This window comes from Acartia tonsa, chromosome 3, assembly GCF_053477335.1.
Source record: "Acartia tonsa isolate MP-2025a chromosome 3, ASM5347733v1, whole genome shotgun sequence".
In the NCBI taxonomy this organism is placed as follows: domain Eukaryota; kingdom Metazoa; phylum Arthropoda; class Copepoda; order Calanoida; family Acartiidae; genus Acartia; species Acartia tonsa.
Genome location: NC_137262.1, coordinates 51,491,201 through 51,507,295, shown reverse-complemented (window position 1 = coordinate 51,507,295; position 16,095 = coordinate 51,491,201). Strand labels below are relative to the sequence as shown.

The 16,095-nt window shown below is 32.6% G+C and overlaps 2 protein-coding genes across 4 annotated transcripts; both read left to right on the top strand.

Annotated features, from left to right (window-relative positions):
• Positions 1-3,084: 3,084 nt before the first annotated feature.
• On the top strand, positions 3,085-6,899 carry LOC145314535 (putative oxidoreductase SAR2567). Its single transcript, XM_080154492.1, has 6 exons — positions 3,085-3,389; positions 4,474-4,592; positions 5,122-5,241; positions 5,583-5,711; positions 6,086-6,172; positions 6,702-6,899. The coding sequence occupies exons 1-6, from the start codon at positions 3,299-3,301 to the stop codon at positions 6,828-6,830; spliced, it is 675 nt and encodes a 224-aa protein (XP_080010618.1). The 5' UTR covers positions 3,085-3,298; the 3' UTR covers positions 6,831-6,899.
• Positions 6,900-11,063: 4,164 nt separating this feature from the next.
• On the top strand, positions 11,064-15,976 carry LOC145314536 (dynein axonemal light chain 4-like). Of its 3 annotated transcripts, XR_013877801.1 has the most exons (7): positions 11,064-11,200; positions 12,078-12,158; positions 12,480-12,539; positions 13,068-13,163; positions 13,571-13,643; positions 14,759-14,863; positions 15,895-15,976. XR_013877801.1 is itself a non-coding variant. In XM_080154493.1 (6 exons), the coding sequence occupies exons 1-6, from the start codon at positions 11,159-11,161 to the stop codon at positions 15,915-15,917; spliced, it is 375 nt and encodes a 124-aa protein (XP_080010619.1). In that variant the 5' UTR covers positions 11,064-11,158; the 3' UTR covers positions 15,918-15,976. The 3 variants fall into 3 exon arrangements, 2 of the variants coding, with proteins under 2 accessions (XP_080010619.1, XP_080010620.1); XM_080154493.1 differs by lacking the exon at positions 14,759-14,863; XM_080154494.1 differs by lacking the exon at positions 14,759-14,863 and having other exon boundaries at positions 11,065-11,188.
• Positions 15,977-16,095: the final 119 nt, after the last annotated feature.

Here is a 16,095-nt window from a genome sequence, read left to right as displayed (position 1 = left end):
TAAAAAACAAGAAATAAAAACAATCCTGATATTTCAATAGTCTTAGTATTTTTTAGATAGAATACAATAGTTTTATGTTTTTTGTCCTTTAAAACGATATCGACTTACTTGTTATATTAGGCATCAGAGAAGCCTTTTATTGGTTTCTAGAAAAGTAATTTAATAGTCTCATTTAATATTTAAACTATTTTTTTCAATTCCAAAATGGTGGGTAGTGTAAAAAAGTTTTTTTCAAACGACCGTTGAAAAGTGAGAGCGAGCACTCTACACAAAGTCTAATGTTTTCTATTGAACCTGCTACTATGCCAGAGTACATTTAAATGGTTTCCCTTTCCTATCCTTACGTTTAAACCATTTAAATATTAAATGGCAGATGAATAGCAGACAACCAGCCCTTTGATTATACGCGCGATATTTTTCTGAGGATTATCAAATGATGATTAAAGCTTGTTTTTTTGGACAAATACTAAATGAATTTTATAGAACGTAAAAGAAGTTTTTCCTTTCTAAACCTTATTATATGAACATTTAACCTAATCAGTAATGAGGCTTTAGAAAGTGTCTTAAAAATCAGCCATGTGACGTCATAAAAATAAAGGATGAGAGAGAGGAGAAGTGGGAAAGGAAACCCCTAAAAAAGAGATGGATAATTCCTCATTTTTAATAACGTCACATGGATGATTTTTGAAACACTTTGTAAAGCATCTTAAGTAATAAAATAAGTAAGGTATGACAGAGGAACACTTTTTCTACTGGGTGTTTAATGACATAAGCCTGTTTTATAGCCAAATCATTACTCTGTAGTGTTAATTATTCAATTTCAGGTTAATTATGAAAAGATTCCCTTTCATGTTCTTGAAATTAGGAGATTTAAACCATTTCAATATCAAATAGCTCTTTCATTGCACGTAGAGATTTTAATTATGAATTGATATTAATTTTCTTCCAGTACAGCGATCAAACTGATTGATATCCGCTGGATAGAAACCGGTTCTGAGCCAACCTGAAAAATCATGTATGGTATCGTATTTTAGACAATTTACCACGAATATTAAAATAAAAATAATAAAACTAACATTAAAATAAAAAGTTTATTTAAACCAGGCTTTCGGACTTTCAGGGCCAACAAAACTAGAATCAATCTTAGCCCTTATCGTTAATTAAGACATGTCAAAATTTTTCTTTGAATTTAAACTTGCCATGATGATTACTGTAACAATTAGGTACAATTATAGAACGTGCTCTGTGGATCTGTAGTTAAATGCAGGGGGTAAGGGAGGGGACAATGGATCGAATATTCAATCTTTAGGAGTCTCAGACTTTGGGGACTGGCTTAAAGGGAATGTGCAAGAATTTAGCAGTTTCTGACTGAGTTTGGGGACTTGCGCAAGAAATGCCGTTACTCGCTATGTTAGTTTTGAATATATATAGTTTTGCAGACAGAGAGTAGTTCAAATATAAATACACGGCCCCCCTCTCATACTATATTTCACTCCCTTCATCCCCACCTCCTTTTTAAAAGTAGACGAGAAAGGGAAATGGAGAAGGGAGTTGGGGGAAATAAACAGGATAAAAAGGGGCAGGAAGGCGTGCGGGTCATATACTTGCCCATCCAGCTACACGCTTGCCTGCCCCTTTTTTCCGTGTTCACATCACTTGCCCACAAATCTCTTTTCTCTTTCCCTGTCATCTAAAGAGATCCAGGGAGATATTTCTAGTAATTAATTACAGAATGGTTATGTCAGTCTGTAATACTGGTATTCTTATTTTCAAATGATTGTTTTTTTTCTTGGAACTTTTTTCTTAGTTTATGGTTTTCTAGATTTAATCAACAATCACTTTACAATTTCCACCATATTTTTGGGATTATTCTGGTTTTCATTGCCTTTCTTCAAAAACTCTTAAATTGAATTAATTGCCCATTGTCCCCTCCCTTACTCCCTGAGTAAATGTATAGGAAATAATCAGAAAAAAAAAGTCCAAACCATCCTGAGACAATAATCTAGTAGTAAAATAGACAAAACCATGATTCTATAATGGAAAATATAGTTGGTTCAGATCTTACGGACAGACAAAAAACAATACTACTTTATATAACAGACTAGCGGTTTAGTCCTTAGCCTCTAGGGACTTTGCCCCAAGAGGTAATTTTAAAAAATTTAGTGCATGTGATGCATCATCACCATCTGCATAAATAAAAATTGAGGGGGATTTTTTTTTATTTTTTGGGGGGGTTAAGAAAATAGCTATAAACCACAACAGGACCAGTAGGTATATTCCCTGAAGAGTAGAATCCGATCGGTTCGGTGGTTACCGAGATCTTAAGGGACAGAAGGACGGACAGATAGACATCAATCTACTTTGTATTATAGATAAAAGAAAAGAAAATCTATGGACAAACTAATATTATTATTCTCTTCTCTGTATCGTATATTTTTGGATGTCGTTATCCTTGTTTATGGACAGGTAAAATTTATGATAAAAACATACAACAATACAATTACAGTGGCTAAAAAGCCATATACATACATTGTGAACTTTTTAAGTCGCGCTATGTGAATGTTACTCATAAGTGATAAGGAAAAAAAAGCTTTCCCCTTATTTTTCAATTTCTCCTTTTTTCCTCAATGCCTAGTTCAATGTACTTTCAAAATAACGCAAATTTTTTGAAATAGCATAAAGTAGGAAAATTTAATGTAGAATTGTTAAAAAAAACTCAATTTTAAAAATTTCTCACCAGGGATCTTAGGGGATAAGACAATTGACTATAAATTTATGTACATCCACAATTATGATTACTCCTTCGTGGATTATATTATTGGAGAAAAGTATGGAAAATAAAGATTTAAAGAAGGTTTAACTGAAAGCGGTATTTGTTCCCAAAGCTACAGAAATGAATGAGTTCTCCTCTCCCAAGATTAAAATCCAAGTGTGATGTGTAATGTTAATCATTTAATGAAACTTTGGGAACGAATACCGCTTTCAGTTAAATGTCTTTTTCGCTCTTATTTTTACTAAAATAATTATCAGTTGTTTTTCTGAAACATCTTTCCTCTCTGTTTATCTTACTCTCTCAAGCTACCTCTCTTTCTCTCTCACTATTTCTCTACTTTGTGAAATTTGAGTCATAGATAGATACATTGGATGGTTCAAACAGTCCGTACGCTCAACTTGAAGCGTTATTTACAAAATCTAGAAATTTCAGCCTTAAAGTATAAACAGTTTTACTCTTAGTCGGCTTAGTTTAGTCGCTTAAAAACACTTGATAAGAACTATACTACAAAATCAAAGTTATACAATGTCAAGTTCAAAAGTGTGTGTTATTTTTGGAGCTGGCGAGAAAATAGGATATGCATTGGCCAGAAAGTTTGCTAATAATGGTTATAAAGGTATTTATTTTAATTATAATTAATAACATTATAATAATATTATTCTTCAAAATAAAAAGGAATTTAGTTTTTGTCAAATGTATTCATTATTATTTCAAATAGGTAATGTAAATATATAATAAAGATTAATACCAATGTCGTTAGCTCATTGGGGCCTAAGGCCAAGGATAATAAAACTGGCATTAAGTTTATGATTTTAATTTTATTATTTGTGGAAAATTATCTGTAATACGATGCTATTTATCATAGACGTCCAAGGGGGGGGGGGTAATGGGGCGATTACCCCCCCCCCAAACGAATTTGGGGGTGCCGTAGGCACCCCCAAAATTTTTTTCATTTTACCCCCCCCCCCCCCTTTAAAATTTACCCCTACCCTGGGGGTGCCGTAGGCACCCCCAACCATTTAGGAGGGGGTATTTACCCCCCCCCAAAATAGAAAATCTCTAACCAAAAAAATTTTTGCGCGCTTCGCGCGCATTTTTAATACTAAATTTTTGATAAAATTTAAATTACCCCCCCCCAAAAAATTTCACCCCGGGGGTAAATTTTGGGGGGGGTAAACAAATTTTAAACCTGCCAACAGATTTCAGGGGGGGTAATTACCCCCCCCCCCCCAAGCAAATTTTACCCCCGGGGTAAAAATTTTGGGGGGGGTAAAAAAAAATTTGCGCGCCATTTTACCCCCCCCCTCAAAACTGAATTAACCCCCCCTTAAAAAAATGTTACCCCCCCCCAAAATAAAAAGCTTGGACGCCCCTGCTATATATGATTTTTCAGTATGGCTCAAAGTCGGTTTTTGTCTGACATGATTTCATATTTATACACTTACAAATTTTATGCAGGGTGGCAAAAAAGACATTAAATATTGTCAAAATAAATCTCATCCATTCTGAAAAAATCATGTATAGCATGTATAACAGACAATTTTCCACGAATCTTAAAATTTAAACCTGTTTGTTAGCACGGACCTTCAGCACCTAGGGCCCAGGGGTTAACAATTCTGGTTTAAATCTTATAATTTTCCATTTTACTATCCGCGGAAAGCTGTCTATAATACGATGCGATAAATACCTATTATTTGTAGTTGTTGTATCACGAAGATCAGAGATCCCTCCAGCAGAACTGTCCACCCTGGGAGATGGGGTCACCAGTATTCCTTGTGACGTCACTAAACAAGAGGATGTCCAATCCCTTGTTCAAAAGGTATATTATCCATGAAATCAAGGATGACAACATCTGTAAAAGCGGAGCTCTGAAATCAAACAGTAAAAAATGAACAGGGACTTTTGTCGAGAGTCAAAAACTTAAAAGTGTAATAATATTAAATTAGTAAAACCAAATTATAGCAAATTGCGTAAATAGTATACAGTATTCTGTTTGAAGACATACTTTTAGGACTTGATTAAAGAGTTGCTTCGCTTCAATTACATGTTCTAAAATCATTACAGATCAGCACTTTTTTAATGGGCAGCGTATGAACTTACAGGTACTGATTATGGTGTCGCATCACTTTCTAGGTCGTACCTCACTGTTACAGGAATCATCATGAAAATTTAGAAATCGATTGGATATTTCTAACCTTCCGCTATTAACGAAAAGAGATAAATTTTATGTACAGATCCTAACTATAGAAAACATTCGCTTTCAAAGAGAATTGTTGCTGTCAAATTATGTCCCTTTTCATCAAGAATTATAGCATTAGCCTGTCCCAATATCATATGTTTTATTTTAGGTTGAGAATAGCCACGGTCCAATCCACACAGTTCTTTACAATGCTGGTTCTTTCATCTTCAAAAACTGGGAGAATATTTCTGTTGAAGAGTTTGAGTTCAGTTTTAATGTAAATGCAAAGGTAAACTGTTGTTAATATTTATGTTATATTAAAGATTTTTAAATTAAAATTTTTAAAAGATTAAAATATGCTATATATTTTCTAAGTGATAGTAGCCTAAAACCTGCACTGGGCCATGAGAAAGCTCATCTGAAGGACAAATCTAAATGAGAATTACGTTTTGAATGATTTACACTTTGACAGGCGGCTGTGCCTCTACTCTATACCTAAAATGGATAAATATCTGGTACCCAATAAGAACCAAATTTAAGCCGATGTTTTTAATATATAAATAAACTCTTAAATTAATATTATTAAGCTTATTAGTCTAATATACTGAGAACCTTGTCTTTTTTTTTCAGGGCCTGCTGTTTGTCTCTAAGGCCGTGTGTCCAGGTATGGTTGAGCGAGGGGAAGGTGTGATTGGTATAACAGGCGCCACTGCAAGCCTTAGGGGGAGACCTATTGCCTCTGCTTTCGCTCCAGCTAAGGTAAACATACTGGTTAATGTAGTGCAACAACTCTATAATTGGGATATATATCTTTATCTACAGCTATCTAGCGCACAAAGAGTATTAAAGAAATGACTTTACTTGCCAATTGGCTATAGATTGCAATATGAGCAGGTTTTACATAGAATAGTGCAGCTACTCTATGATTAAGATTCTTGTGTGTCATACTCGAACTAAGTTAATTTAGTCCTCCTTTTATTATTCTTTGCAAAATGTTATATCCTAACGACATATTAGATTGTAATTTTTTCTCTATCTAACTGACCTTGCTAAATGTAATTTACTGCATTATATTTTACTAATGTTCTTTTATTTTCTTTATTCTTATCAAATTATGAATTTTGTTATTATAGGCTGCCCAGAGAATGTTAGCCCAGTCCCTAGCCAGAGACCTTGGACCAAAGGGTATCCATGTTTTCTACACTATTCTAGATGGACAGGTAAAATGATTTCTATATTTGGCTCCTGTAAGCGATTTAAAGTAGATTTTAAGATTTGTCTTATTATCTTTAAGTAATTTATGTAATATGAAAAACCAAAGTTAACATGGTTTTAGAAGAAACGTTAGAATATAGCATTTTACACTTTCAAAAGGAATTCTTTTGCAGATATTGTCAATATATAACTTGATCATATACTTAACTCAATTAATTTTAAGTGTCTTTTCTGCCAAAGTATTTGTGTTTGATTGTTGGCTGTTGGATTGTGCTTGATGAACAAATTTATAAATACCCTTTTTTCACAACACAAGGGAAAATCAAGTTATCCATAATCATTCCCCCCACCCCCCTCAATTTTGTTGACATACTATTTCAATGGTTTGTGTCGATCATTTGTAAATAAATAAAAGTGGTCATTTGACATGACATTACTAGTGTTATCGTAGCTTACTAAATATGAATATAAAAGGACATTTGTGATTTAGGCCTTTATTTAAGACAATCTTTTACAGCAAAAATCATTTTTCAGGTACGCATGAACGAGCCCGGGTACATGAAACCTGAAGATATTGCGGACAATTACTACGCCATTGCTCATCAGAACAAGACAGCCTGGACACATGAAACTGATATGAGACCATACACTGAGAACTGGTGATTTCGCGGATTTGTATATGCTTTAACTTGTTCAAATTGTTTACTAAAAATACATGTTTTATATTGTTAATTATATTTCTTTTTACTTTTACAAATATTTAGATCTTATACTAAATATTATTTATGTCTGAGGAAAAAGATCTCGTAGATTTTTTAAAGTGCGAAAAAATTGTTTTGTTAAAGTCTATAATACATATTATATTGCTAGATTTTGTTGAAAGCTTTTTTATAAGGGTTTTGATTTGGAGAAATATAAAATATGTAAAATTAGATATTTAACGCTATAGACCAACAAAAAAGGCTCGTGTAACTTGAAGCTTCGCAACTAAAATATGACGTTTCTTTTGCATGATTTTTGGTTGATTTATGATTAATTTTTGTGGTTGATACGAGGTTAATATTTTTAACAGTGATCAGAACAAACAATTTTTCCTCAATATTATTACTTCGTTGGGGCATCATTCACTTGTAATGAGTTGCTATGCTTAACGCCCACTATATTAGATTAAGTTACATCCAACTGACAACCAACCCTTTGATTGCACAACCTTTAATAGGAAGTCCTAACTGTATATGGTAATAAGTTGAGCTTATCCCCCTACTGTTGTGTCACGTGCTAGACAAAGCAGAAGTAGGTATCATTTTTAACATTTCTAGTTGGGGTCAGACTCAAACCCGACAGTAAACAGGCACTCTATCATTTACGCTAATAACTGCAGGTTCTTCGTTGCCATAATTATCCTGGTGTAAAACCTGTGGGAATAAAATTTTAGGGGTTAGGGACGCAGCCCCTAGTTTTAAGTAAATATTGTAAAATGTATTTTATGATTTTCTTTTTTATAAATAGAAAACCCAAAGTCTAGAATATCATGTCTATTAAGAGCGCAGTAATAACAAACTACTTTTATGATGTAAACAGAACATTTTTAAAATTAATGATATAATTTTTATTATGTTTTATTGTTTGAAGCTTTTTATTTCTAAAATTAGAGCAAGAAAATTGTAACAAGCAAAGAAAATTGCATAGTGTCTTCGCTCCAAAATAGGCATAAATGATTTTAGCATTAATTGTGATATATTTCTTTCGTGTAGTTTTCCATTTGTAATCATGATTTATATTTTAGTGGAGAATATGAAGGGATTGTAATTTACTAAAGCAACCATTTCCCCTAATCCTATTACATATTGTCTATAGCGAAGGATCTCGATAACCGCTGAACAGATATGGGTCTCCATTACCTTGAAGCTTCTTATAGGTCCAGTGATGGTTTCTAACAATTTTTTAAGTAAGGGTGATTCAAACCCTCCAAAGAAAAAATATTTTTTACATTAAAAAATTTAAATAAGGGGCGTGGTCCCCCTCACCCACCTCAAGGTACCCAAGATGCCTCTAGGGGCGTAGTATGTATTTAATATAAAAATAGATATAATCTAGATACATACTCTCTAGATCTGCCAATAGGAAAAGAGTAGAGGGACAATCCGGCCATATTATTGGTTAAAAAAAAGGTCAGTTAATTTTTCTTTTTATTAGCATAATAACTCAGCTATAGATAGTCACATTTATTTGGATACATTTTTTCTTTTGTACTTTTTTTTGAGGTAATATGACACTTACTTTATAGTTACAACAAGGTGTTAAACTAATGGAAATATTACAAATTAAAGAAATTTTAGGTAACTGTACAAAGTGTCTCAAAAATCCGTCATGTGACCATAGACGTCCAAGGGGGGGGGGGGTTATGGGGTGATTACCTCCCCCAAACGAAAATATTTTTCATTTTACCCCTCCCATTTAAAATTTACCCCAACCATTTAGGAGGGGGTATTTACCCCCCCCCCCAAACAATTTTAGGGGGGGAAATACCCCCCCCCCCCAAAAATATAAAATCCTTAACAAAAAAAATTTTTGGCGCGCTTCGCGAGCATTTTTACTACTAAATATTAATACATTATCAAATTACCCCCCCCCCCAGCTTGGACGCCCCTGCATGTGACGTCATAAAAATGAGGGAGATGAGAGAACAAGTGGGAAAGAAACCCCCTAAAAAAGAGATGGATAATCACTCATCTTTAAGACCCAGTTTCAATTTTAGAGGTAATGCATAAGTAAATAGTTTTTCCACTCATGTTCCCAGCTGTATAGCTGAACCAATTGATGGAAATATATGTTATAATCAAATATATAATAACTCTACAGGGTGTTTTATTAATGCCAAATGTAAAATTTTCTTTTACTTAAGTATTATGAAGTGTTGCTTAAGGACTCTAAGACAGCTGGTATGAAAATCTAAAGTTTTCAGGCAAACTTCGTTTAACCCTTGATAGATAGATTAGACTTTACAATCTAGCGCAGCCATACCATTTAGAAATGAGAGTAAAACACTAGAGGGAGAACGGGTTAAATAACTGTATTCCCCCATCGCAACCACCTTGTGCAACCTTTCTATTGTGAAAATCAACCGATGGTGTCGCTTATGTTAACACAGCCAAGTAGCAGAAAATAATTTAGAAGCAGACAAAGAAGGTCTTTGAAAAAGGAAAAGAGGTATACATCTATACTATAGATCTGTTATTTAGAAAACAAAAACAGAACAATAATATTTATTTTAAAATTAATTTATTCTTTAAATATGTAAAAATATCCATCAATAAAAACCAATAAAATCAATAAAAGTAAAAACCGTTGTTAATTGTCAGACATACAGACAATTCCTAATTGTAGGGCAGCTTATCTGCTTTAAAAAGAGATAAAATTTTGCTAATTGATATTTTATTGCATAATTGTAGGGCAACACTAAAACTAAAAAGTTTATCAATCATAGTTAGCTCTGTAGTTAGCTAACCCAAGGGAATTAATGTCACATTGATAGCCCTTTATAGACGACCTGAGTATTAATTTAATTTTGTAGTGGTTTGGTTGGCATTTTGTGCTGTCTTAATAGACATTATCTTAGTTGATTAAATTCAACAGTAGAAAGTAAGCTATCCTTTGGAAATCAATCACCCCTTTATAGACTATTATAATTTGTTTATTTTTTTTTTACATTTTACTTACAATTGTCTAAACTGTGCATGGTAATATATTGTACTTGTTTTATTAAAGAGATTATTTGGACCAAGATTTTAACCCAGAGCGTAGTTAAGATAAAATGAGTTGCAATCTTTTATAGCAATGTTAACCAACACTTTCCTTTCAAAACCTGACATACATTTTTGAAAAAAATTGAAAATATTACATATAAATACATGGAACTAAAAAGCATTTATAGTTTATGGATCATGTATGAAGGGAAAATAAAAGGAAAAAAGTCGGACAAAAAGTGTTCTTAAATTACACAAAACAGCAAAAATAAAATAAAGCCAAAAAAGTTTAAAAGGAACAATTAAATAAGATATCTTGTTTGGGATTTGGTAATTTATGTAGGTAGCAAAACTGCTCAACAATTATCCCTCATTTTTGCCAGCATGTCTGTAATGTATTGTAAAAAAAAGTATATGGCAAAGATGAGTTTTTGAAATGTTTTTTTGGGGGTTTTATGTTATGACGTGCATGACTTTAGTGATATGTGTTGACGATGACATCTAATTCAAAGGTCTTATGTGTTTCATGACTGACACAATATCAATGTGAAGACATATTTATTCTTGATATTCACATAGCTATTATATCCAGTGATAGCAAAGAAGATATGTCATCTCAATACTTTTGTTCATATAAAAACAGTAAATAAGAAAAACTGACTATTTAGAAAATTTGCTGTATTGTAATAATAAATAAAAAGTTTTTTTTCTTTTTATGGTTATTCTTCCAAGTTTGTTTCTAATACTTTTAGTTGTAACTTGTTGGTCCTAGAACTATGTTGTTATAGTAATTAGTCAAGTAAACAAACCTTTACACTTTTTATTCGAATAAACTTTTGATATTATTTTCTAATTTGGATAAAAAAGAGTGATTATTGTTTATAATTTTGTTATCACGCAGCTAATCTCAACTTTCTTTGTCTGTTAGTCCATTTATTTACAGGGAAACAGGGGTTTGACAATGGCAATAAATTTCTTAAACAATTCCTCCCCCTAATATTTATAAGTATATAAAGGCAGAATTTGGGAGAAAATCAATTTATCATTCATTGTGATATTTTAAATATTATGCATGGATCTAAAGTGATGAGACAATTGAGATAAATTAATGTATACTATCATTTATTGTTCTTATTATCATGCTTTTTAGTTTTTTTTTATCATCGTACTGTTAATGAACAAAATAATAATACTTTTTTTGCCAAAAAAAAGTTTTAGACATTTTAGAAGCATAACAAATCTACAATGGCTAACCTAAAAGCAGACCCGAACGAGGTATTATTCAGGGTAGGTGGCAAAAGGTCCACTTTTTGTTCAACCTACTGCCATAAACACAACTCTTATGAAATCTGTGTTTGAAAAGTTTGATAGAACCTAATTTAGCACTAAATATGTTTTATTTCTAAGGTGGAAAGAAATTATTTCTTTATGCACAAATTTTTGGTTTTAATTGGGTTGATAAAAAAAACGAGTTTAGGTCTTGGGAAGAGCTTTAACCCTGCGGGATTTATCTTTTTACTAACCCTTACCTAACCCAACCTAACATAAAATAGACAATAAAAACTATGTCCTAACTCAGGTTTCTTTTCATTATCAAAATCACAGGTTTCAAGGAGTGGTGTTCAGCAAACAAGACAGCTGTTTTTGTCAGTAGATTTTTCCTGGTTTATTTTTGGAAAAGTGGGCCTTTTGGCAGTTTGTACATATTCTCTTTATTATCGACTTTTGAGAAATTTTTTCCCGCGTTTTGTCTTTGCTTTGCTTTTAAGGATATTGTTTCCTACGATGAACATATGATTTTGTATATAAATCTTTTTAAAACTCTGATATGTTGTTTGGTTTTCGAGTGTTTTATAAATCATTCTTTTTTTCATGTAATATTTTTATCATCATAATTTTGGGGGTTAACTACTTCAAAGTTTCACAATTCTTAATTTCATATCATATTCAAATAATTAAAAAAATGTACATACTTTTTATAATTTGTGTGAATTTTCTTGTCAACAATTGCACTGCGTTTTCTGAAATCTTCCTTTAAAATAATGTAAATAATTTAATTGTCACAAGCATCAAATTTTGATTACAGTTGGCAATTTTCAAATCTATTTGCCTTTTTATTAGCAAGATTCTTTTAGATTGTAAATAAAGTATTATCTATTATTAGTCCGAAGAAATAGGGGCGAGCAAGAGAGTAATATTTACCTACCCAATGGTGGCACAAACTGACATGCCTGATCAAATGCGGGTAAGACATATTACATTATACCAGGGATCTGAAGGGATCAGATCATAAATTGATATCAAACCCCAAAGATAATAAACTAAATTTTCCCAAAAGGGGATTCTTAAGACTATTACCAGAAGTCGAATGCTAACCTTCAGATTTTCTCGGCTTTGGGAGCTGTTGTTTAATAACACATTAAAAAATTCAAAAATTCAAACATCTAATTAACTTCATAATAAGCATTTGTACTTTCATTTCTTGCATCAATTCAGACAGACAGACAAAATTAGTTTTAGAGTAAAATGGTTACAAAAGAAAGTTCTAGTTATTTTTCTTATCAAGGTTGAAGTAATGGAGATATGCAATAATGCCTGTGAAAAACACGTTACAAATAATGAATTGGTAATTTAAATTCTTTTGAGAAATTGAAACCGGGGAGCGGTCATAACACTCAAAGATAAAATTAAAAAATAAATACTACATGTATTGGATCTTCTAAAAGGACAAACAATTTTATGTAAAATAAAGACTTTGAGTTGAGTGGAGTAGTGATTAGTTGTTCTTCTATACTATTACTCATGATGACTTAAAGGGGGCTCTCCACGCACCTTGAAACATACACTGCGTCTTATAATTGATTTGTAAAGCGTCCATTCCCCTAATAGATAACCAACCCTGTGATTGCAAAACCTTTATCTGGAAGCCAAGGCATTCATCTACTCTTATTATTATTGTCACCCCTGACATCATAGCAGTATGTACAATTTTAAACGTTTCTAGGATGATGCGGTGTCGTCCAGACTCGAACCCGACTCGTCAATTACCAATTACGCTAATGCCGCATATAATCATACTCAAGATTAAATTTTTAATGCTATGAATTTACTCAATTTCTCAAGATTGTTTATATGACAATATTATAATTTTTAGGCTGCTCAAAATATAAAGGAAAGTTTAGACCTGAAGTTTGGCTCAACATGGCACGTCATAGTTGGTGAAGGATTTAGTTTTGATATTACATACGAGGTAAGCTTTATTGTAGAGTAGCAGCGCTAATGACGATCGTTTCTACAATAAGAAATATGTGTCAGTGAAAGATTACGCCCTACCTTACGAAGCAGTAGATACTTTAATATACCAGAGCTGGATCTTTAAATCAGCGCGGCATTTCATAAAATGCTGTTCTCTCATTGGTGGAAAGTTGGCTCACCCCGATCTGGCTCACCACTAAAATGATTTAAAGATCCAGCTCAGGTTACTGCCTAGTAACTGGTGTAATATAATTGAATCCTTATTATATAAAAGTATCAGGATTTGCGTCTGTTCCAAAGGATCTTGCTAACCACTATCCCGATATGGTTCTCCTTAACAATAAAGCTTATCATTGGTCCTGGGAAGGTTTATAACTATTTTTCTCAATCTCTTTATTTCAGTCCTCTAAATTACTGTACATGTTTTTTGCTGGAAATCTTGGAATCATTGTGTGGAAATGTTCACCTTACGGAGGTAAAAATAATCCTTGATTGAACAAGTATAAAAATATTCAAAATAGCATGATTTTTTTTCTATATTTGCTTATCAACTTCTATTGTACAAAAGACTTTATTTTACATTTGAATTGAACATTACCTAATCATAGTTTGATAATAAGAGGGATGAGCGGATGAACCATTTGATCACATCAATAAATGCCCATAGCCCAAAAACTTAATGTTAAAAAAGTATGGGGGTAGTTAGGCCCGCAGGGGCTAGAAACAATTTTTCTCAAAAAATTACAAAAAGAGGGATCGATGGTACAATCTTAGGATCTACTGCAGTTCACGGTAAAATATTGCTGGTAAGGAATATTTCCAAAAATCTATGAATTTTAAAGGCTGCTAGCTGCCAAACGGCTGAACGTACAGATCATACCCGCACACTGTTTTAAGCGGCATAAGAAGGCCTACAAATAATCTGGAATTGCCATAAATCAATAATGCATAATTATCTCGCAGTGCAGAGAAATGCGCAAAAAAGACCTATTTTACGCGTTCTTTTTTCAGTAAAGCTTTCCCTGTGCATCAATGGATCTTGGCTATTCCAGATTATTTGTAGGCCTTCTTATGCCGCTTAAAATGGTGTGCGGGTATGATCTGTACGTTCAGCCGTTTGGCAGCTAGCAGCCTTTAAAATTCATAAATTTTTTTGGAAATATTCCTTACCAGCAATATTTTACCGTGAACTGCAGAAAATCCCAATCTTATTTTTAGCAGCTCTTTTTGTTAAAAAGCAAAATTATTTATATTTCATCAGTATTCGTTGGCCTTTATGAGAGGGTTTCAGAAGCAAATGGTTCTTCCGATCAACCCCCTATATTCAAATTAAATGTACATAAAGCAAACACATTTTTAGGTTTTCCATGTGTTGATATTTATAAAATTGCATGTTTTTCATATTTAAACTGGACAAAAAGGATGAAGAAATGATTTATTTAAAAGTTCAAATATTCGTACTGCCTCATTTTTTTTTTTATGGATTTTAAGCGATTTTTTAAAGTTTGTTTTAAGACACTATTCTTAAATACTTGAATAAGAGAGGCGAGCCAAGGTCAGTGGAATATAATTTATTTTTGTAAACTTTAGAATGAACCGAGTTTTCTGATGCTCACAGAAAACCCCTTCATGTGTCGCTGTCATCATATTACTACAAGCCTCATAACATCATCATAAATATCTCGGAGACCTAAGGTCAGAAAAGATGTATGGTGAACACAAATAAAAAAAAACAGGGCTCGGCAGCCGCTATTTAAATTACGGCCGGCTAGAAATTTTAGAGAATAGGGCGGTTGGGTATTTCTTACTGATTGTCCGGTGCTTTCCCTAAATGTGCATATTGTCCTAATTTTTCCTTAATCCTGGCAGGGCTACCCTACACCCAATATAACCTAAATACACAAACATGAAAATATAACCGTTTCACCTTTCTAATTTAAATTGATTTCTTATTAAGGTAGAGGGCGGATTTTTTTGTCCTTGTCTTTAAGATACACAGCCAGTTTATCCCATCATTAATTGGCTGCGTAATCGTATATACCCATGAAAATAGCTGGCTGTTTTTACTGTTGATAGGTCTGCCGGCTTCCATTAGCGGCTAAGATGCATAGGAAAAACGACGGTTAATCACAGCTGCAGGACCCAATAACATGATTAAAACTCCCCTTTTAAAAATTATCTTTAATGAACAGAACTACAAATAAAATTTCTTGATGTTTATTCTTTTTAATATTTTTTTCTTGTACAAAATTTAGTATTTTATGCATGTTTTTATACTAATAATATTTTTTTGAAGTAGTGAAGCTACTCAATAAGTAATCGTGTTTATCTTTCTTTTGTTAGTCTGCAATGTTGTTCCTCTTTAATCGGGCCTTTATCCTGTTTATATAATCCATTACTCTTCCATTGTACTTCATTGTTAAGATCGTCACATATGCAGATCGCTTTAATGGACGTAATTATCTTTGATGTTAAAAAAGGCATTTTAGGGTCACTTTTAAAGATACTGAAAAGTACATCAATTCAATCATTTTCTGCGTTTAGACTTAAACAAAGAATTTGACGCTTGCAAGTATTAACTTCTGTTAATCATTTTTACCATGTATTTAAATAAACTATTAAACATTCAATCTACCGCGCAAAGTTTTTAATACCTATCTAAACATTGAATGATATTTTTAGGATTATGAAATAAATTACTAATCATTTTTTGTCTTGCATTTCAGGACGAAGCTTGTACCAAAGCTGAAGCCCTTGCCTATCCAGTAATATCTTACATATATTTAAATAAATTATTTTATTGCAAAATTTTGTTTTTAAAAGCGAAATTTTTCTATAATTAGGGTCGGTCCGTCCGTCCGAACGTCTGTCCGTAACGGATAGCTTTTTTTTGTTCATTTAGACATGTTAGAATATAATCCTATCGA